Source organism: Volvox carteri (genome assembly GCF_000143455.1).
Source record: "Volvox carteri f. nagariensis unplaced genomic scaffold VOLCAscaffold_4, whole genome shotgun sequence".
NCBI lineage: Eukaryota > Viridiplantae > Chlorophyta > Chlorophyceae > Chlamydomonadales > Volvocaceae > Volvox > Volvox carteri.
Window position 1 is genome coordinate 1,498,873 of NW_003307547.1, and position 22,174 is coordinate 1,521,046.

At 55.7% G+C, this 22,174-nt stretch overlaps 5 protein-coding genes across 5 annotated transcripts; 3 read left to right on the top strand and 2 right to left on the bottom strand.

The window, feature by feature from the left end:
- Positions 1–2,542: 2,542 nt before the first annotated feature.
- Positions 2,543–3,947, top strand: VOLCADRAFT_87072 (uncharacterized protein; the record flags this gene model as incomplete). Its single annotated transcript, XM_002946720.1, has 3 exons — positions 2,543–2,649; positions 2,879–3,022; positions 3,890–3,947. The coding sequence occupies 3 exons, from the start codon at positions 2,543–2,545 to the stop codon at positions 3,945–3,947; spliced, it is 309 nt and encodes a 102-aa protein (XP_002946766.1).
- A 434-nt stretch (positions 3,948–4,381) lies between these two features.
- On the bottom strand, positions 4,382–8,751 carry VOLCADRAFT_120385 (uncharacterized protein; the record flags this gene model as incomplete). The annotated part of the gene is made up of 7 exons (XM_002946908.1): positions 8,606–8,751; positions 8,074–8,456; positions 7,044–7,267; positions 6,729–6,784; positions 5,930–6,083; positions 5,288–5,659; positions 4,382–4,904 (listed from the first exon to the last, which is right to left on the bottom strand). The coding sequence occupies exons 2-7, from the start codon at positions 8,260–8,262 to the stop codon at positions 4,382–4,384; spliced, it is 1,518 nt and encodes a 505-aa protein (XP_002946954.1). The 5' UTR covers positions 8,263–8,456; positions 8,606–8,751.
- A 5,302-nt stretch (positions 8,752–14,053) lies between these two features.
- Positions 14,054–14,236, top strand: VOLCADRAFT_37481 (uncharacterized protein; the record flags this gene model as incomplete). The annotated part of the gene is made up of 1 exon (XM_002946721.1): positions 14,054–14,236. A coding segment is annotated over one exon (183 nt), but the record flags the coding sequence as incomplete, so codon positions are not given.
- A 1,864-nt stretch (positions 14,237–16,100) lies between these two features.
- On the bottom strand, positions 16,101–18,302 carry VOLCADRAFT_79360 (uncharacterized protein). Its single transcript, XM_002946909.1, has 4 exons — positions 17,943–18,302; positions 17,731–17,822; positions 17,340–17,501; positions 16,101–16,984 (listed from the first exon to the last, which is right to left on the bottom strand). The coding sequence occupies exons 1-4, from the start codon at positions 18,276–18,278 to the stop codon at positions 16,609–16,611; spliced, it is 966 nt and encodes a 321-aa protein (XP_002946955.1). The 5' UTR covers positions 18,279–18,302; the 3' UTR covers positions 16,101–16,608.
- A 216-nt stretch (positions 18,303–18,518) lies between these two features.
- On the top strand, positions 18,519–19,840 carry VOLCADRAFT_116212 (uncharacterized protein; the record flags this gene model as incomplete). The annotated part of the gene is made up of 5 exons (XM_002946722.1): positions 18,519–18,629; positions 18,707–18,827; positions 18,993–19,097; positions 19,472–19,542; positions 19,771–19,840. Coding segments are annotated over 5 exons (478 nt in total), but the record flags the coding sequence as incomplete, so codon positions are not given.
- Positions 19,841–22,174: the final 2,334 nt, after the last annotated feature.

Genomic DNA, 22,174 nt, shown 5'->3' on the forward strand with positions numbered 1-22,174 from the left:
ACAAGAAATGTAAGCACACGCGCCTGCCCTGCAGTAGTGTGGCCCGGCACAATGTAGCTGTAGTAGCTGGTACACAGTAAGCACAGTAAGCTGGTACACGCATAGCACGACCACCAGCATCTCGAGAGGCCTTTTCAGCGGCCAGCTACTAAATAATGCATGAACGTCACATAGAGGAAGGTAGCATAATACGAGCCGTCAACGATAGGACCATCACCGCCAACCGGACTGCGTGAACCTGTCTCCAGTGCGTCATGCAGCACACTGACTGCCTTGACGCTTCCAGTTGAGGGATCCATATCGAGGTCGGCCAACCTGTCTGTCAGTGAATGGCGGTAAGTCAGCCACAAACCAGTCTGTACCTAATTCCAGGTTGGATAGAGCCTACTTGAGAGTGGCGCGCTGGTTCTGTTTGTCCTTGTAGTTGAGATCCTGGGACGAGATGTTGACATGGGGCATGCGCTTGCTCAGCGCGCGCAGTGCAGGGAAGCTGATGAGGTATGGCCCGATCATCATCATCTTCCGGGGGTTGATGAGCTGGCGCCTGCAGCACGTGTTACAGTGTCGACATTGCTGATCCTATTTGGTACCAGTCATTCGCCCGTGAACGCATGGCCATGCTCCTGGCTTTTAATGTACCCCACAGCAGGCCCGCGTACCTTAGGCGTGGTTTGATGCCATACTACAATGGCCTGTCTGTTTTCTGCGCCAACGTTTGGCGTTTGTGCGTGGGCAATCCGGGAGTCAACAGCAGGAGGGAGGACCCCTGACATGGGGAGCGCAGGTAGCCAATTCACACGGAAGTGTCGTGGTTTACATGGGCCCAGGCGTGCAACGTTTTGTGTCATTGTTTGGTTGCATGGGCGGAATACCGGGGGCGACTTCATGGGCCATGCCCCGCCCAACGGAGAGCTCGATGGATTAAGGCATAGATTGCATATGGTGAACATATTCTTCTCGGCAGACATCTGCATTTTCATTTGTTTTCAATGTAGCTCGTGGTACTGAGTTTAGCGGTGTATCAGAGATTTGTCATTGTTTCCACCCGAACCTATTCATGCATACGAGTGTTGTGGGATAAACTGGACGAACTGCCGATGAAGTGTGGTGGGAAAACAGTGGGACCTCGGCGGCTGACTTGACTGGGTAATGCAGTCGTGGCCCTGAGTGCTTGCCTCCGGTAGTAGTAGTAGTGCCGGAGTACGGTAACCAGGTGTGCAAGTTTTCCCACTCCATGTCGTGGGATCGAAACTAATACGCACATGAGGCACTTGTAAGCGGTCCTCTTGCAAAGTTTTCTGTAAATTCCTTAAAAGTCATGTGCTTTTGGATGCCAGCCCGAGCCAATCCTGCCAACTTGACAGCCAATTCGACACCCTGAACACGCTAATTCGATACCTGTCAGGCCAATTTGACACCCCGAACAGGTCAATTCGATACCCTGTCAGGCTAATTCAATACCCTGTTAGGCCAATCCGGCACCCGGACAGGCCAATTCGACACCCGGACAGGCCAATTCAGGCCCAGCACAGCCCAATTCCGAGGCTCCACAGCGCAATTCGAATACCTCCGGCGAGTCCGCCAGAACAATTCCAGACCTCGGCAGACCAATTCTTTTGTCAGGAATAAAATCCAGGCTAATTCTGCGACAGAGCTCCTCCCTAATTCCAGCCCGGATCCTACCCTCCTGCCGGGGGCCCGTTTGTGCTATTACTGGTGAAGGGCTGGTCGCTAGCGAATGCAGGTTCCCCCGGGACCCCGGGGTTTGGGAGGCAAAGTAGCTAGCACAGCACTGCGCGGTTTGCGGAAGTGTAATGGAAGTGTAAAAATCAATGACACTCCATGAACTGTTCCCCCCACTTGCATGGCTGAAGCCAAACCGTAATAACTAAACCACAGCTACATCTTAGCCACTGGTAAGCGCACAATCATACAGTCTGAAGTGTCGTTTACACGACATAGTAAAACAGCAGCAGCTTCGCAGCTTCAACCCCAGAGCCGTCAGGCACCCTCAAACTGACAACAGCGAACTGTTCCCAGCTTGCGGGCAATTCGCGCCCTTACACATGTACCGCGCGCCCTTATATGCACCGCCACTGCCCGCAGCCGGGCTCCCTGAAGCTTCCATCCATCCATGCATCCGTCCATCCATCCATCCGTCCATCCATCCGTCCATCCATCCGTCCATCCATCCGTCCATCCATCCGTCCATCCATCCGTCCATGCATCCGTCCATCCATCCGTCCATCCATCCGTCCATCCATCCGTCCATCCATCCGTCCATCCATCCGTCCATCCATCCGTCCATCCATCCGTCCATCCATCCGTCCATCCATCCGTCCATCCATCCGTCCATCCATCCGTCCATCCATCCGTCCATCCATCCGTCCATCCACCCATCATCCCCACGCGACCAAAAGCGCGTAACGTTAAGTACAACAACAACCCACCGCAACACCCCTCGCCTCGCAAATGATTACTGACCCCCACCTTGAGATTGAGATCTTCAATAAGCCACTAGTTATCCAACCTACAGTTTCATATGACACGCATGCCAGCCTGCTGCTCTATGTCACCACAGGAAACAAAGCCAACAAAGATCTCACCTCTGCGACAAGCAAAAATCTGGTTTATAGAAGAGAGAGAACGGTAAGCTCTTGCTGCATAGTGGCGTGCAAAGGAGTGTCAAAACGGATGCAGTACGATGACGTGTGCGCGCTAGCTTTACGGCTGGGCGCAAAACGAATTTTGCGAGTGCGAGTGCGAGGCGATGTGCATTCCTGCGTACGGCTTACGACTCGCAAAGTCACAAGTCACAAGAAAACAACACCAACACTGATAACAACCCCACCCCCCCACCCCCATCCACCCCACCAAGGCTCCCCAACCCCACCATCAACTTCACCAGCCACCCCAGCATCTCCACCACCACCACTATCACCACCACCACTATAACAACAACCAATGGAATTTTTCCGCCGGGCATGCTATCCACCTTTTGCTGCTCCCGAGCGACCTTAGGGTGTGTTTGAATAGTCCAAATTCGAAATCGCGCAAACAATGAAACATTTCATGGCGTGTATAATCAAGGTATACATACGAACATACCGTAGTGACAGGAAATGTTCGTGATTTTAATTTCGTGACGGCATCACGAAATTATGTCACATATAAATTACAAGCTGTTCCAGGCGATGGTCGTCACGAATATATGTGTGCTCCGAAGCCAAATCGTGTAATGCCTTCAACACAGTAATTACTCGTCGAATTCCACTTTTCTGGCCATATATACATCCATAGTAATTGAACGGACATGGATCCGAGGGCCAAGCGGCCTAAGCAACAAAGACTCCTTCAATGCGGACTCTTCACACTTGCTCGCGGCGCCCCAGCTACGGATAGAGCTGGTTTTGCCGCTCCTAAATAACCGTGCATGCATTGGCCAGCTTTTGCGTCAATAAGCGTTCTGAGTCGGACCCATTAACGAATATTGCAGGCACCGTTGCTTCGGTTGCGTTGGCTTCTCACGAATTCAACAGTTTCACCAATAATTTCGGGTGTAATTTTGAGGGTGTCTCGAACAATAAAATCACGAACATTTCCTGTCACTACGGTATTGAAACATTACTCCAAAATGTGCCAAAATATCGCCTCCACAGGCAACAGCAAACGAGTTAAGGTGCAGGAATGTATCTATCTCACATGCACAACCACAATAGTAGGATCGTGCCGCATCACGTCATGTATAGAAGAAGAAGGTATTTCCTTCGGATGGAATGGAAGGCTCTCAGTCACGGATGAGGGGCCAACAATGGACGGGCCCCAGCCCTCTCACATAATCACGTACGTACATACATACATACAGCTCTGCCTCCCCTCACCCCTCCAGGTCACCTTCCGGCGATCACGGTCTGTTCGCTCCCCCCCACACACACACACATACATAGACACGGGAATACAAAAATGAGTGCCTCCGCGTCTCCCACTCTTAGTGGCCACATGGCCAGCCAGCCCAAATCCAATGCAGGCATTCCCCATGCAGGCTTTGCCGTTCCAAGCACCGCTGTGTGACGCGAACCGTGCTCGTGCCGGAATGTGCGATCCTGGAAGTCCCCAGGACTCACCAACTAGGTATGGAAAAACCGGCGTTCTTGCAAAAAAAAGGCGGTGAAATTACCAAATAAATTGGATGGGCAATATAATATGATTAGAAACTTTATGACCTGGCTTCACAAGACTCATCGCCAGCCGTAATGCTAGATATCCTCTAACCTCGAGCACAAAGCAGGTAGCTCCGGAACCAACCACAGCCACGGCCGGCTTGGCGGCGTTGGGGAGGGCGCCTGTAACCATCGTTGCAATCATTCAGTCGTCTTCTTTACTAACGGTGCTTTGAGCCCACCAGCGAGAACCCGCCTATTCGGCGCCACTGCGCGGCACCTGACACAAACCTCTCCTCGCGGAACGACCATCCCTGGACCGCCAACGCCGCCAGGACCACAACCGCCACTACGGCACCCGCTAACGAACCCCAACCGCCAACAGCGGCGACACCCTTTGCCACCGCCATAACCGCCAGGATGGTTGCCGCCACCGCGGCCACTCCCGCCGCCGCCGTCAGTGCCGTACACACTGCCGTCACCAGCTTCATTCCCCTCTGGCAGACCGCGCAGTGTCGTACATGCCTGTCCTGTCGTGACAGCAGCTGCTCCAGGGAGAGCTCTGTAGCGGGCCAGCTGCTGAACGTAGGGCCCGACTGAGGTGCAGGTCCCTTGCCCCAGAGGCTCTCCGGATAGCCCGCCTTCTTCAGCCACACGTTCGCGGCCGCCACACCCGCATCCGCCTTGCTGTTGAGGTTGTAGTCGCGTGCGGTGAGGCCTTCACGGCGCATCAGCACCTCCTGCCTGCGGAAGGTCACCCAGGAGGGGCCCCAACGGGCCAACATGACATCAGCCACAGTCGCTCAGGCGCGTCGCGGCCCCCACCCCAACCTAGACGGCTCATGGAAGCTGCTGCGATGCACGTGGAAGGTCACCGCGGAGGTGGAGGGCATGTAAGCGGAATATATCCCACGCTTCCAAGGGCTTCCATGAAGAACTACACCTATTTACGCCACGTGTACATGTGTGAATTTCCCTCGTCAAGCCACCTACAGCCACCTACAGTGAATTTCTGTATGCACAGGAAATACAAGGAAGAGATTATCAACATGATTCCGTTTGTTTCCGTTTGTGGTGGCGACCGTTCCGTCCCTCACCCCCGTCTGAGTGCGAAAGCTGTGACCCACCTGCTCATCATGACGAGGTCTTGGTCCGTAATGAGGCCGGAGAGTAACACCCAATGCGGCAATTTCCCAACCAGAGAAAGCAGCCAGGCTGCAAGAGCCCCTCCACTCTTCTTCGCCGTGTTCTTGTCGTTGTTCTCCCCGCCCGATGTCGCCTCCGGATCGGTCCTCTTGACGACCTCCGCCGCCGCCGCCGCCGCCGTCTTTGACACATTGTTCGAGACGTCAGCGGCGGCGTCTTGTGGCTGAAGCTGCAGATGGGACGGCGGCGGCCCCCTAGCAAACACACCAACGGTACGGCACACGCCCGGCCGTACGGGTACGACGAAGATGGTGCTGTGCGTGGCGGTCCCATTAGGCATCAGATACAGAGTCCTGCATTTCATGGAACGAACAGGAAAAGCGGCGCGCTGAGGTCACATCCAAGCCAAGGTGTTCAGCGGCTCCGAGTCCACACACTGGCCGCATCTCAGGCATGGAGGAGAAGGCAGTCACGGCAACCTAACGAAGTCGTCGCCACGGTGCCGTACATGTGCCGGGACCTGCCACGTCTTCAGACTCTGCCAAGACACGCGGCCTGCATGTGTTGGCCCCCCCCCATGTAATGGAGCCCCCCAGGCTTCCTCGCGACCAGGGACTGCTTACTTGGTGCAGAAGGGCGGCAGGAACTCTCGGAAGCCCCGCATGTCGCCCTGCTTCTTCTCGTAGGCGCCGTGCTCCCACATGAAGCCACCCGCCAGGTCCACGTCCTTCACGGACTTGGCACTCATGGGCAAGCTGTTCTCCGAGCGAAATAGGGCTGTAGGTAAAGAACGCGGTGGAGGGAATGTAGTGGGTTGTGTGCGGCATCATCAGCAAAGTCGCCATCACCGAAAAACCCATATACATATACATGCATGTCGGAGCGCTCGACAAATGAACAAGAGCGCTCTCCATTTCCAGGGAACAGCGCCTCAGTGGCAGGTCTGGCCGAACCTGACCGTGACTTTATCGCATGATTCATTTGGTAAAAATTACCACCGCAGATCGGCCACAAAGGTGCCGAGCAAAGGGCCTTACGATATGTATAACCATCAACATGTGATACAGATTAGAAGAGAACACGGGGCGTGAGGGCGTCTCCACGTGGACTTATTCCAACAAGTGGACCAACACCGCACTGCAGCCACTTTCGCAGAGCTACCACCAGTCGAAAGGCTGCAGGAACCGCCCCACCCGCTTTCACCGTGGGGTCACGTTTCGGGACGCAGTGCGAAGGGCGCACAACGTAACGTAACGCAACGTCAAAGTTGTAAATCTGATGCAGTTGGATCGAAACCTTTTTAAATGGTGTATGGTGTGTTCATTGGTTCTCCAGCCGTAATGCATGTATGAGTTCAGCTAACTGGTTGCTTGGTTGACTGGCTTGATGGACTGGCTCGATTGACCCCCAGATAAAACTCACCACCGTGGTGCAGAAAATTGGCGTGGGAGGGGTCCATGCCCTGCTCCAGCCAATACCTGGAAACAAACAAAACAAGAAGAACAAGAAGAAGGAGAAGAGGAAGGAAAGGAATGGCAATGGGAGGGAAGGAGGGTCGAGGGGGGTTCGGTAGTTCGGTACTTGGTTGGGTAGTTAGGTAGTTAGGCAGTTCGAGATAAATGGATATGGGCCATGTAACCGTTACTAGAGATGTAGTCAGTACTAGAGATCCAACAGAGAGGTATAATTTGAAATTTCAAAAAAGAACCATTCCGGTTCGCTAAGGAACGTGCTTACGTATAATCCACGGGCATCTCGTTCGCAAACCACGAGTCCAGGATGGGTTTGGCGCCATCTTCAAGCAGCTTGGGTTTCGGAGCTATCTTCGCCTGCTGCCTTCCCTCCTTGCTGTCGTCCATCCACACGAGCAGGAGTCCATCCAGCTCCAGGGTGGGGTAGGAGGTGACGCAGGAGCGAGGGCTGGAGCAGGCGGTGGCGGCAGCCCGGGGGTCGGAAGAAAGCTGGTGGAGGGGTGGCACGGGTGGCGGGATGGAGGGATGGCAGGGATGGAGGGATGGAGGGATGGAGGGATGGCAGGGGTGGCAGGGTGCGGCAGCGGGGCGCGGGAATTTTATTGCAAAACATATACTAGAATCGCCTGTGGATGGTAGAAAGAAGTGTGGCGATGACAAAAGACAATAAGGGGAGGAACGACTCCACACGGTGGGTTGCGGTGGGTTGCTGTGGGTTGCGGTGGGCCGGCCACTGGGGAATGGCAGTGAAGAGGGGTCTCCGCGGGGTTGAGCGGTCGTGGTCCGGAAGTGGTCTCCGACTGCTAACGCTAACGAAAAGAGATGGCGGCGGGAAGGGCAACGCCACACATACTGGTTCCTGCTCGTTCCTGTTTGCTAATCATTACATCTCGTAGTAGTGCCGTTACACTGTACGGCACCTTGAACAACTACAAATACGAGCTAAACGCGTCCACCAGCGTCTCGAGAAGCGTTTTCAGCGAGGCCAGCTACTACTACTACACATCTCCGCCGTTATTGTCGTCGTCGACCGCAGCACGTGGGGCAGTTCGCTCCCAAAGGGATCCTTGAGAGAGGATTCACATCAATCAGTGCAAGACGGAAGTCCAGCCCAACCGACTGCATTCTACTGGTCGAGGCTCAACCACTCAGGTCATATAGTTCAGAGCCTGAGAGGGCCTGAGTTTCGACGCGCACTGTGAATTGTCACCATAGAAGAGGATCTTCAACTTTTGAGTCCTCAATATCTGAATCCATGGACCCCGCCGCCTCTCCCCTGCCGTACTGTGTCGTACCTGCGGTACCTTTGTGCAGCTGCCCTCCTCGTCGAACTCCCAGCCGTGATACGCGCACGCCAGTCGAGTGCCTGCTGCCTCCAAGCGGCCCTCCGACAGCGGCGCCAGGCGGTGCGGACACACGTCCCGCTGCACCACCCAGCCGCGGAGGGAGTGGCGCCACACGACCAGCTGCTCACCCAGGACCATCACCGGGTTGGGGCGGCTGGGGTCCAAGCCTGAGACTGGGGAGATAGGGATCCAGTTCCTACGCCATGTATGGAGAGGGGTTTGCTGCTCAGGATTGGTCTTTGGCTCCAAGATCTGCCATGGGACCTGGATCGAGGAGTTACGCTGCGCTTCATCACTGGGCGCCTCCAAAGCATTCTCCAAATTTAGCAACTCTGCACGGATTGATGTGACCGTGAAGCAACGCAAAGCTCAGTCTGATTGGCAGGGTCGTAACCTCCCATCAGTAGGAGCATAGAGATATCAGGTAAATTCATCAAATTGTTTAGGCGATCGGCCATGATCAAGTGAATACCCATCGGACCTGAAGTAACAACTTGAGCAGGAGCAGCCCCGGTGGAAATTTGTACACGCTGGTGAACCTTACGAGAAAATAGGGGTCGCGACGCGACTTTGCTAGGCCGCGTCAACGACCGTGAATGGGAGATGCTCCCTATCTGAGTTCCGGTATGTGCCATTTTTAAGGGATTTGTGTTCGTTACCGAGTAGGTATGGTTTAGCTTTGATCAGTACGACTTTGTGTCGTGCAAGGCTTTACCAGACGTATGTAAGGCATCCCTACAACATTAGTTGTAGGCTTAGTATTCTTCTCTTCTTTGTCTCTCAGCAAGCGTCTGATGTCGGGCTCTGCTGATCGGGCAAGTTAGGAACTAATGCTTCCTCCAGTCGCCAACTGGAGCCGGTTCCTTTCTTGAGCACCATTCTTGAGCAACAAAACGATTGTTTATGCGAGGGAAACTGTAAATAGTAGTGCTTTTGGCAATGTTAATCACAAACACCACGAGCTTGTACGACCCAAGCAAGCCAGAGGCTACGAAAGAAACAACAAAAGATTAGAAACTTAAAACCAATATCAGGGCTGTTACATAAGTCACAGTACTGGACGGGAGCACGACGTCGTGTCAGTCTTGACCCTCAAAAGTAAAAGCATACCGTCCGCGACACCTGGCCCAGACGAGGTGCCGCCCTGGAGCGATGCTAACCGATTTCTTGCCAGCGCGCTGCTCGCAATTCCAGCATAACCGTCTTTTTCTCTTAAACACCAGCAATTTGGTAGGGTTGACGAACGTGAGGAAACTCGGGGGGCAGCGGCAGTGGGGGCGGTGGTTCGGGTGACAGTGGGGACGGCGACGGTGGAATGGCAGGGTTGGCGACGAGGTGGATGGTGACAGCGGCAATGGTAGCGGTGGCGATGGCGACGGCGGTAATGGCGGCTTTGGGGATGGCGACGGCAGCAATAGTGAGGGTGGAGATGGCGACAGCAGTAATGGCGATGGCATCACCATTGCCACCGTCGCCATCCCCCCCGTCGCTATTGCCACCGTCGCCATCCCCACTGCCGCCATTGCCACTGTCGCCATCCCTGTCATCGCCATTGATCCCGCCGTCGCCAGGAATGGCGACGGCGGCCGTGGCGATGGCAGGGATGGCGACGGCGGCAGTGGCGATGGCAGGGATGGCGGCAGTGAGGTGTTTAAGCAGCCTCTCGCACAAATGTGTCCGGTCGTACTTCGCGAATAAACAGTTCGTACATCGTCCCAAAAAAGTCAGGAGCGAATTTTGTTGCAGCCCTTGGCAGGTCATGCAGTGGTGTTCAGGGTCGCCGTACAGAAAGACATTGGACAGTTTTGCTTTCATTTTTACAAAGTTCACCAGTAGCAATAAGGCATTTATCATCTTTTCTGTCTCACATCTTGCAGGTTGGAATGCCGCACGTGGCTGTCGCTATCGCACATACAAGAACGAACCAGATATTTGTTCCTATAATAAGAGCATTACTATTATTACTATTTGAACTACTGTGTCCTTTGTGGCTTGAAGGAATGCTATACCGTTGACATGACAAACTCGACTTTGTTCGGGTCGAGTTTCTTTCACGTTCGTCAACCCTACTAAATTGCTGGTGTTTAAGAGAAAAAGATGATTGTGCTGGAATTGCGAGCAGCGCGCTGGCAAGAAATCGGTTAGCATCGCTCCAGGGCGGCACCTGGTCTGGGCCAGGTGTCCGCGCGGGCGTGCGTAGTAAAATACGGTAGGAAAACGTAATCCTGTCAAGGACACAGGCTGTTCCGCGCTGGTCATCAACTTCCAGAAAATTTCGCGCAAATCGCCGCTCGGGAAAACGCCAAAAATGACAACGCCAAGTTCCCAACGGACCTGCATCATATGGACTCATTACGGCGACATCCTCTACTGCCTGCTGGTTACGTACTCCTAAGTTGCCAACTGGGGCGATTGACCGCTTGCGGCCAAAAATCCATCCGGGGCGATGTAGCTCACGCGGTTGGTAGACCTATCCACAGAACAGCCATGCACATAAAGAAATGTACGACATCGTTGCTGAACGGATATAACGGCTCGGATAAGAACTCGGCACTCGGATGAGAAAATTTCTTTCCAGCAGGCATGGCAGCATAGTCACGTTACCAAACATGTTCAGGTGGGTGCATTATTGAAGCAAAAAATGGTTTGGCGATGTGGGGGAATCCCCAATACGTCTGAAGTAAACCATTTTGGCACGTTAAAATTCTGTGCTGCTCGTAAAAGTTAAACCTTGCATTGTCTAATCGTGAGAGCCTGGAGAGAGTAGTACTATCAGTGGTTAACGGCCGTGCAGTTAAACGGTTCAATCTAATATTTTGCCCTTTCATCTTTGCTTTCTACACAACTGCATGAGCGTGGACCTTGCCTTACCCTGAACCCTGCACACCGCACACTACACTGCAGAAGTGAAGAATGTCACTGACTGAAAAGACGGCAATTACCCTTTACCACTATCTCAGCCATAATGTAAGGGTGGCGAATTTGATCTTTGCTGTGCTCTTATGAGGTTGAGCTTCTGGCGACTGTATTCACAGAACTTGTAGTTGTGTTTTTAGGCTGCTTTATGCGGCGTCATCCCTTCTAACGTGCCAAGGGAAACGTCGTTATATCATCAACTAGCATGAACACTGTGTAACCGAGAAACGCTGCCGACCCGCTGACAGCCAGCGCGCAGCGATGCCAAGAGAAGGGGTTGGCGACCTTACACGCATCTCATATTGTGAATAATCTGGACATCTAACTTGCTCAGACAGGTGGTGGGCGCATTTGGCACCGCCTGAGGGCATGGATTCGGACGCGCTGGAGGAGTCAATCGACAGGCTACGAAAACTCATACTGCAAAAGGTTCGCAAATTGCTCAAAAGGCTCCCCTTCTTTGGGCACTACTGGTATTGTATTCAGCCCTCCTTGCTAGTATGCCCACGGAATCGTGCTTTCTCGTTGTCAGACACGACACATCAAGGTAGTCGCCGCCTCCACGGCCCCAGCGCCATGCTCTCATCCACCCGCAATCAACCATGCACGATACAAACATAAGCCCTACATATGCGCACGTCCCTCACACACATGAACCCATTTTCCCCCTGCCTTGGCTGGTACTTTGGGCGGCGGCAGTCGATCTTTTTCAAATTGAATCACGTGATACCCTCCCCCCTCCAGGTCCCCGACCTGCTGCTCCAGGCTGAGTGCGGCGGCGGTCTTGAGCTGCCAACGCCACTACCGTGGGGATTCGCCAGCGCCCCCACTCTGTACGATCTAGCTGGGATAGCCGAGCGGGAGGTGGAGGACCTAAGGGCTGAACAGGAGAGGTCGTATCGCTGCTGGCTTGAAGCACTGCAGCGGCATCATGACCGTAGCGGCCGCCAAAACCACTACCCCCGCGCACACGAACATGACCCCGCGCCTCACCCCGACGACTCCCCCGGCCAGCACCCGCATCCAGGTACACCTCCAGGTGGCGACACGACCTTCAGGGAGGCGGACCAGCTGGAAATGGTGGTGCAGCAGCAGCAACAACAACAACAGCAACAACAGCAGCAGCAACCAACACGTGTAACTCCTCAGCCTGCCGTACAGGACGAGCAGTATGGCACGCAAAATCGACATCATCATCATCACCACCGGCAGCGGCGGCTTGCCGGGGAGGAGGAGGAGGAAGAGGACGGGAACGCTGGTCCCAGTGGGCGGGAGGGCCCCGGGGAGGAAGGAGCTGCAGGGTTTCGGAGCTCACCCGGGGCTCTGGGGCCGCCCATCAGCGCTGCCGACCAGCAAGAGGCCGCACCGCCGCGATGCAGTGCTGGTCTGGAGGGCAGCCGGGATGTGGAGGGTAAGGGGGAGGATAGCGTGGAGATGAAAAGAGCGGCTGCGGTCGTAGGAGGTGATGGCAATGGCGGCAGGGAGGGACCCGGGGCCGCGTGGGGCTTGGTGGATTATGGCGATGATGACGACGAGGATGATGGTGACACTGGTGGCGCGGCCACTGCATCCACGGCTGATATAGAAGCTGATGCGGGTACGGGAGCCGCTGGTACCGAAGCCGCAACGGGGATTTATACGGCGGAGGAGGTGGAGGCGATGGCAGCAGCAGCGGCAGCAGGTACACCGCAGCCCGCCGCTGGCGGCGGCGGCGGCAGCGGCGGCGGCGAGGGCGGATCGGCTGGCACCGCGGAGGGTCTCGTTGGCGGCGGCGCCGCCGCCGACGGCAGGGATCGCTTGGATGTTGGGGAGCAGGGGGTGGAGGAGTGGAGGGGGCCGGGGGGGGATCCATCTCCGGAGTCGTCGCCGTCACCGCTGCCGCCGCCGCCACCGGCGCCATCCAAGCCGTACGCGTGCCGTGCCTTTTTTGAAAGTTTGGAGCAGAGCCGGTCCTTCCGCAGTCCGCACTGCGAAGTGGCCATGGCGGAGGTCATGGGCCTTATGGAGTTGTACGACGGCCTAGCGGGCTCCATGCTGGCGCCGCCGCCGGCACAGCGGGATTTGGAGGCGCTGCGGGCCCTTATGAAGACCCACATCAACGCGCGGTGGTCTTTGGAAGCCGTGAAACAGGGCGTTGCGGCGGCCAAGCAGGGTGCGTGGGTAAACGTTTCACGGGTTCCAGCAGTCTGAAAAGTCCTACGACTACGGAGAATGTCCGAATATGAAGGGGGACCTGGGGCGTGGGCGCATGGCCTTGCGAGGTTTAAAAAAAAAGCGTAGTAAGCCACAGAATAAAGTTCTGACGTGAGATGGATGAGCTTGCTTGTTGGTGGTTCCAAGGTACGTGTTGCGGGATGTGAGTCTAGGGGACGGAGCTGCGAACAGTCAGCTAGAAGATCCAGCGAGGCTAGGTGAGGGCACCGGAGAGAGAGTCCGTCTGTATGTATGTCTTGTGTCGATGTTTCATATCACAGGTAAGATGGAGGCCACGTGCGATAACTGGAAGGGGGTTGGAAGCAGTAGCAACGTCAGCAGCAACAGCAGCAGCAACAGCAGCAGCAACGGCAGCAGCAACAGCCAAGTCGCGGCTGGGGCCTGGTTTTCAGGCAAGATGCTGGACTCTCCCCCTTCCCCCAGTGAAATGTCCCAGTCCGGGGGCGGCGCGGGGTCGGCAATGCTGCGCTCAAGCAGGCCAAAGTTTGGTTTTTGGGACCGGCCGGCCACAAAGCCGATCCAGCACACGACGCCTGCTGCCATCCCGCAAAGCCCCCTCATAATAATCCTCCAAGCCATAAAGCCCCAAGCTCCAAAGAAATATAACACATCAGTAGCCGGGTATTAAAGATGCAGCACTTACCACGCCAGCGTCTGTTGTTCGATCCAGAACCGACCTCTGCAGCTTATTATTTGGTCTGATCTAGTAAGATAGCGGACGCGGCTTTTCCTTCGGGCTCCATGTTCATGTCTGTGAATGTGCGATGTGCTTTGGTGCATCCCCTCTGGCGGCGGTTTAGGAAACTACGCCGATGCGCACAAGGCGTACGGCCGGGCTCTGGAGCTCGACCCCGGCAGCGCGGAGGCCTATGTCGCTCGCGGGGCCGCGCACGCCAACCAGCGCGCCTTTGCGGATGCAGAGCGGGACCTGCGGCGGGCGCTGGAGCTGGACCCCGGCCACCGCAACGCAGCCACCTACCTCGATGCTGTGCTGCGCCATGTGGAGGGCCAGCGGCAGCAGCTGGATGTGCAGGAGGAGGAACGGCAGCAGCAGCAGCAGCTGCAGCAGCAGCAGCGGGACAGGAGGCAAAGATGGGCGACGGAAGACGCAGCAGCTGGTGGCGCGGATGGAAGGGGGGGAGGTAGGCCGGGGGTCCGCTGGGGGGATGGTTCGCCTGATGGCCGCGGCGTGGCGACAGCAGCAGCAGCGGCAGCGGCGGCAAGCCGACCTGTGGGTCATGGGCATCAGCTGTCGGCCGTGGCGCTGAGCAGGCCGCAGCGAGAAACGCATGGCGCCAGCGCGGCGCTGCCTTATGGCGAGAGCTGGGCGGCGGGAGGGGCCGAGAGACGGCGGCGGCGGGATAGCAACAGTAGCGACGACGGCAGCGAGAGCACTGAGAGCAGCAGCGATAGCGGGAGCAGCAGCAGCGGAACCCCAGGTATGTGTGCGACATGAGCGAAATGGGATCGTTCATCGAGGAAGGGCATTGCTTCGTATGCTTTGGGTGCCTTGGATGGCTGGGAATAGAGCCCCGGGGAGGCCAAGTGTAGTATGGACAGGCATGTTTCCTTTTATGTGTTTTCGTTCTATTGGCTATTGATACTTGGCGTGAAGGATGTTCAGGTACCAGAGGTTTATGTGCGCAGCTTATGGAGGACGACGACGCACACATGAGTCAGATCATGGTCCCGCTGCCTCTGGTTTCCCACCTTGTTGTAGGGCTAGCGCACGGCGGGGCTCCCGGCCAACCGGCCAGCAAGGACATCCGGCGCGCACTGGAGGTGGTGCTGAGGGCTCGCAAGCAAAAGAAGAAATCCAAGCACAAGAAGCTAAAGAAGAAACATAAGAAATCTAAGCGGCGCAGGCGCGACTGAAGGTGTCCAATTCGGAGTGTTACGGCAAGCCGGGGCCTTGCTGCCGTGGGGAGATGCAAATGCGGGGGTTTGGGTATTTCCTCTTACGACACTTTTGGTTTACATTGGCGACATACCAACGTATCAATATTTTACCCGACGCATCGCTCAACCTCGGTGCTGCACTTGCAACAACTTTATGAACATACAGTTAACGCCGCGAGCACACCGACTTAAGTAAGGAACACCTGCACGCGTAAGCATGCAAGACACAGCACATTTTCCGGCGCAAACAGGCGAAGCGTCCGGTCTAGTAATCCCCGCGTGCTGCAGGGCATCGGCTTGAATGGCAGCGCGCGCGAGTGCAGCACAAAAGGCAAACGGAGTTTTTGAGCGGGATGTCATGCCGTACTCACTATCCTAGGAAAGAAATAAGGAAAAAAGCGAAGCCATAGGAGATGATGTCCTGCACCTCTTCACCAATCTTCTCGGGACTGCCAGTCGACGCCCGTCCAGTTCATTCATGCATAAAAATTCAGCAATTGAACACTGACAAGCCAATGTAGCGTGCACAAAAAAAGAATTTGGCAGCCGAAGCATAACCTGTGCCAATCCGCCGCCCAGAAAAGGAGCATGCAAGTACGGTTTCAGCCCCGCCACTACCGTTCCCGCTTGCCTTCCTCATACATAAGGTGTGCTAGGACCAGGAGTGCCGAAAACGCAGACTCGATGGCCGATGGACCAAACGATTCCGGCGACAGAAGGAAGGATTGAATTGCGTCCACGTACCCACCCTAATCCCTGTTTCCTAAAACAGCCACCAAATGTGCCTGGAGACGTCAATGCAGGACAGAAAAAGTGCAATAGTCACATCTTCTGCTACCTCGCAATCCAGACATCACTGCCTGTCGTCTGCAAGATCCAGATAGTTGAAGCAGTGCTATGTCCCTACATCAATTCGACACAGTATGGCAATTAGTCAGGCACACGGTAAGGTATTTGGGTTACTCTAATACAGTGCAACGTCACCACCACAAACCCTGTTCCACTCGCAGCAATGCACAGCGCCATCCCTCAACCCTGCACATCTCCTGTGCTCCATCGTCTCCCCGCTCACAGATGAGCCGTATCGCCCAACCATAATCGTTGACTTTATGAGACGGTATTCCCGCACAAGACCCAGTGGTACGAAAGCACATGAATTGAGGTAAAATGACTAACATTAAACACAAAACCAGGGGCCAGGAAACAGGTCACACCTGCAAATAAACCTACCCGCCCCTTTCATAACTGCTCTTCCGAATCGCCCTTAAACCACGCAGCCTTCATCACTACTACGCCATTAGCTGGATACGTGTGCAAAAGCATACAAAGTTGCGGCATCACCAAATGGCAACCACGGAGTTCCGCGTGCCTGCCGGGTCATGCCCAGGGGTAACGTACGGGCTGGGACGAACATTGTGTGGTAACAATGCCGTCTGCCGGCAGTTGCGCCAAATCCTAAAGCTGCAGGGGCTGCATCTGCACCACCAGCTGGGGCCGCTGCTCGACGCCCTGAACTTGCATTAGCCGCTGCTGCTCCTCCACGTCGGCAAGCAGATGATTGATAGTGGCTACCGCTGTCGAGGATAGTAAATGCCACACCGAGTGGACCAGCGGGAGGTCCGGCTTCCAGTCCTCCAGAGCGAAGGCTCCCAGCCCTAAGAGGCAGCAGGTTGCATGCAGGCGCTGCGGCCCTCGGAGCTTGGGGTTGCGACGCGCGGCAGCCAGGAATTTGATCTCCATGGCCGTGCTGTTCACGAACGACACTAGGAATGGCTTAAACGGCGTCACAAGCATGCCCGCGGCGGTCACTGACGCCGGCACGCCCGGGAACCTGGATTTTGGAATGTGGGGGTTTTCGTCATCAGGATGAAAAGGGTGAAAACAAAGACTCAGAGCTGCGTGGTGGCGGTTGGAATATCCCACGAACGGTGCCGTGCGGAAGCTAACTAGTCAAAAGAAGCACGCCGAACACCCATGCATTACAAATGACCATAGGCAGCTGAGCAGTAGGTACCTAGCGCCCTTGGTTCGTCTATGCACAAATTGTGCACCCCTTCGATGCGCAGCCATAGCACGTACAAGCAGCGAAGTGCACGCGACGTCGTGTCAATTCCACCAGAGCACCATGCAAGCCGAGCAGCTGTGGCATTTGACCCCGTAAGACGCAAATTTCGTTTCACACTTACAGAGCGCGCGTCATCAAGTTGCTAGCCGCCGAGATCGTCCAGAAATCCATCCGCCGGCCCCATTCCCGGAAGGAGCCGTACGAGCCATGGAAGATCGCGCTGGCGAAACCAACCCCAACCATGCTTGCACCCCAAGTCTTCCCGCTGGCCGTGCAACGGTGCCTGCACGGCAGGATTATCGAGGGAAAAGGCCGGTCCAAGGGCGGTCCATTTCAAGAACCGGTCCAACAGCGGAGGCGCCGTGCCTCTGAGTTCCAAGAAAGCTAAGAAGCAAGCCAGGTCCCCGCAGCGGCAATAAGGTTAGACAGCAAAATGTGTCAAAGCGTGCTATGCAAGTCCGTCGACCTTCTGATGCAAACAACCAAAACAACCCTCGCCCAAATCTGCGCACCTCATGGCGTGGCAACCACACACAACATACGGAATCGACGTGGTAATGTTGCAGCAGCGTTCGCACATGTTCCGGTCGCAAGTACCTGGACCCTGGAAAACATCGTACGCGCAACATTTCTTACGATGGCCCGAACGACAGACACCGTTTAGCGAAACTCAAAGCTGCAGCTTGCCATGATCCCTGCAAATTGAGGAGGCCTTTAAACTCACTCTAGGGCTCAGAGCTGCCTGTGTTGCCGTAGCGATCAGACCGCCTACGCTCACAACTCCGAGCAGTGAGGCTTTCAGGTCAACCGCACGAAGCGTTGATGCTTTGAGGCCAGCCTTCCAGCAAGTAGATGCTAAGCCCTCCCGTCCTGGCGCAAAAGCGTTTCGCGACACGCTGTCCCGGATCCCTTCCTCGCCACCTGCCGAGCGCTTCAGGAACCAAAGCCCCTCATGCAACGTCCCAGCAGAGGACGTGACCATCTCTATAAGACTAGATGGGCTCGGCAGGCGAACCACATCCAGGACCGAACATTGGGAAGCCGCTACTGCAGAGGCCATCTTTGTAAGTTCATGAATAGAAAATCATAAAATAATAAGTAGCAAAGTTGAAGATGTGTCCAGGTCTGCATTGTTTATGCATTGCTGCTGTACTTTTTCGATTGCTTGCGGTTGCATGGAATTCCGTTTGCGCCCTCAGCACAGCACGGCCCAGTACTCGACCACAAGCACAAAGGCAAAGCTTGTGCAAATGTTTTATATAACGAAACTCATATATGCCTGCTGAACGTAACGTAAAAGATGAGCAGCTCTCCCATAGGGGACAATCTGCCCGTGGGAGCGGGTGGAGACGTGTTGATCAAGGTAAAGACATTAGAGCCAGCGACGTACGAGGTCCACGTTGACAGACAGGTGCGAGAAATTACCTGCCACTTCCCGCTGTCGACTCCACTTCTGAGCGAAGCTGTATTTTGGTGAATTTTTCATAGATCACGGTCAGTGACCTCAAGCAGAAGCTCGAGGGCATCATTCAAAACTCTCCCGCAAATCGGCAGCGCATTATATACCGCGGGCGTGGCCTGTCCGATGAGCGCACACTTCAAGACATTGGTGAGCTTGGGCATGGCATCTTGCGGCTTGCATGAACTAGTCCTTAAGCCTCAACTCGTGTTTTTAACACCGGTGACGTTTTGTGGGCAACTCGGGGCTCGTCTTGCAACTGGCTTAGCCACCAGGCCCGGGCCCCGGCCGGTTTCCCCCTACCCTACTTTACAGACACCTTAGCGGTTCTCCCCATGAATTCCCTTTCCTCTCCAGGAGTGGAGAATGGCGATACGCTTCACATGGTGGTACGGCCTGCCGACGCACCAGCCACAACAGGTACATGTTGGCCACGCGTGCTGTGCCAACGTTCGGCTTTAGTGCGCCGGGAGTTTTGCGGACAAACCCCTGGCTTACACAAAGAAATATTCCTGGGGAAATCAGGCTGTGTTTCGTACACGGCGGCATTGATCACGCCTTGCACGCTGAGAAGAGGTTATCAACAGTGTTCGAAGCCATCAAACCTCAGAATTACACGCTGCACAGCCCACATTGCATCCAAGCTTGTTCCGGAAAACCTGGAAATCTTGCGGTTCAGATCTGAAAATCCGACCGCAAACCCCAAACCCATTGGCCATGCTTGAACGGATGGTTCTCTTTCCTAACTCCGCCCCATGTGGGTGGGTCTCATCTTTGGTCCCTGCCACCCACAGGTGGTGGTAGCCAGCAGGGGCCATCGCAACCACAGTCTGCGGAAAATCGGCTCGAGGAGGATACACGTCGGGTGCGCCGGCAAGCTAGGGCACGGACGGGAACGGACAGGGGGGTCGAAACGGCACCTTGCTATGCCGCCGGTTCGGGTCCCCTCAAGAACGATTGTATTGCAAGGAGGGGCCTTTTTCGCTCGCCAAGGTTCCCCGCCCGCTGTCCTCTTAATCTTAGTTTAGACGTAGTTTAGGCCATGGGGCAGGAGTTCTCATGACATCTCCCTGTTCCTGATCTTTCGTGATAGATCCTGGAGCAAATCAACCAGACGATGAACCTCAATCTGGGCATGGGCTTCAACCTTGGAAACTCGTTGGGTAAGACGTCGTAAGACATCATGGGGCCAGGGAGCTTGCTGGGGAGACTCATGCTGGCGTTCTTTGACACGGGACTCCCTCTGTGCACCTCTTGAACTTGATATCTCCGTTTCTGTGGGCTCGCTTGGGCTCTCGTTGTCCATCCGGGTCCATCCGAGTTGCGGAGTGCAAAGCCAATACGCTGTTAGCTGCGCATCCAAAAAAGAACGCGAAGAACGCGAAGCAGGAGGCTTTTTCCGGAACAGCTGCTTTTCGCTTCCATTCTTGTTCCGTAACTGCTGTGATGATGATATTGATGATGATGATGATGATTTACGGTAGTGGCCACGCCTGTCCTCTTTATCTTCATCGCCGTGCGTTCACCCCGCTGGCCCGCCTCTGCCTGCCATTCTGTTTGTTTTCTTGTCTGTATGTCCGTAATCGCCGTCTACATCGGGCTGCGCGTGCTGCCCTGTTGCACTTCGCTTACAGGCGGCAACACCGTCCGTCCGGCGGCCGGCCGGCAGCAGCAGCAGCAGCAGCCATCAGGGCAGCAGCAACAGCAGCCAGGCCCCATGCCCGAGATTCCGCACCTGTACTCTAGCCTCCACCGCTACCTGCAGCGGCTGGGTGAGCAGAGCTACGCGCCGCTACCCTCTGCCCTCATGTCGAGCGGTAAGGCAACCACGCGACAGGCCATCTCGCGTAATTGGAATCGCGCACTTCGCACCGGGGAAAGGGATTTCATGTGTCGGCAGTAAGTGGGCCGAAGAAGGGGACGCGTGGCGTCGAGCCTGGCTTGGACTCCTGTACCGCGGCTGTCCTGCGGAAGGCCCTCACGTACTGACTTGCGATTAATTTATCATTCCTGAATCAGCCCATGCATTAACCACTTCATCTATTTCAATATATGACCTAAACTCCTAAGTCTCTACTTATTGGAGGTTCAGAATTTGCGTATTCAAAATCCTCCACTTGCTGTTGAAGGTTAGTTTTGACTAACTATATTACCCATTTTTGCCCTGTCCTCTTCGCCCGCCAGCCTACACCGCAAACAGCGTGCAGGCCGAGTTTGAGGCGCTCAGCCGGGCCATGATCGAGCTCCTAGGTGACACGGAGCTGCCGGAGCAGTTGGCGGCGATGAGGGAGGAGGCGCGCAGGGACCCAGCAGGGAGAGGACAGCAACAACAACAACAGGAGCAACAGCAGGCGGAGCAGCAGCAAGAGCAGGGCCAGGGTCCTGGCCAGGCTGCGGCACCAGCTCAGAGAGAGAGCGGTACAGGCGACGGGGCGGCGTCGGCCCCAGCAGCAGCAGCAGCAGCAGCAGCGGAGTCAGGTGCGTATTCGATACGGAATCTAGAACGCGGCTCTCCCGCCAATAGGCTCACCGACGTTTCTGATTTAGCTTGGCTTGGCTTGGATAACCAGAGGCAGCCAACCAGAGGCAGGCAACCAGAGGCAGCCAACCAGAGGCAGCCAACCAGAGGCAGCCAACTAGAGGCAGCCAACCAGAGGCAGCCAATGAACGTGAATGAATGGTCTTTGCTGTGGTGGAGAGAGACCATCGGCACCGGTGTGCTTTTGCACCACCGAGTGGTTCTTGGCCCGTTCCGCTTCTCCTTCCCGCGTCGCTTGGGAACCAGCAGTCCGCTCGACACCTGTCAGGCCATCATTCGCGCTGGGCTAACTGCTGGCTTCGACCCGTGCGGGCACAGGTGAGGAGCGGCAAGGTGGAGCTGCGGATGGAGCACAACGCCCTGGTCGGCGGCGCGGCCCGCAGGGGCCAGGCGAGGCGGACTTTGCAGGAGCGAGTTACGGTTACCGGTGAGTCATCCAACGGCGAGCCCAACTTTTCTCCAGCACTTTGCAAAACTTTAGACACCTGCGGTATTTTCCCTAGCTGTTCTTCGACGATTCTTTGTTTCTTGTATTGATTCCATTGAAAGCTGATCGTGTGAACGAAACCAAACCGCATCCTATCAATACCCGTCCGCAGCTACCTGCCCCTGGCCGCGACCTCCCTGGCTGCGCTGCTGGACCGCACGGAGGCGCACCTGACGGGCAGCCTGACGCAGCGGCTGCAGGACGGAGCTGCAGCGGCTCGCGAGCTGGCATCCAACCCGGAGCCAAGCCAGGAAGCGCAGCGGACGGTGTGTGTGCTGATTGGGTGCTGGTTGGGAGATTGAGCACACCTTGGGGGGGTTTTGTGTGTGGTTGTGTGAGAGATGCGACGCAGGGGGGTTGAAAGGGGCGCCTCGCGGTTGGCCAGCATGGGGCAACAGCAGCTGTTGATTCCAAGCTCCGAAATCAGTCCCTCACCACCTGTTTCCGAGCTGCTCTTGCGGGAGGCTTCTG

Coding starts and splice junctions, on each gene's coding strand:
- VOLCADRAFT_79360 (XM_002946909.1), bottom strand. CDS start 18,278: ATGGCCTCTGCAGTAGCGGCTTCCCAATGTTCGGTCCTGGATGTGGTT. Junction 17,823..17,942: donor AGGCAGCTCTGAGCCCTAGA/GTGAGTTTAAAG, acceptor GATGTTTTCCAG/GGTCCAGGTACTTGCGACCG. Junction 17,502..17,730: donor TGTGGTTGCCACGCCATGAG/GTGCGCAGATTT, acceptor CCTGCCGTGCAG/GCACCGTTGCACGGCCAGCG.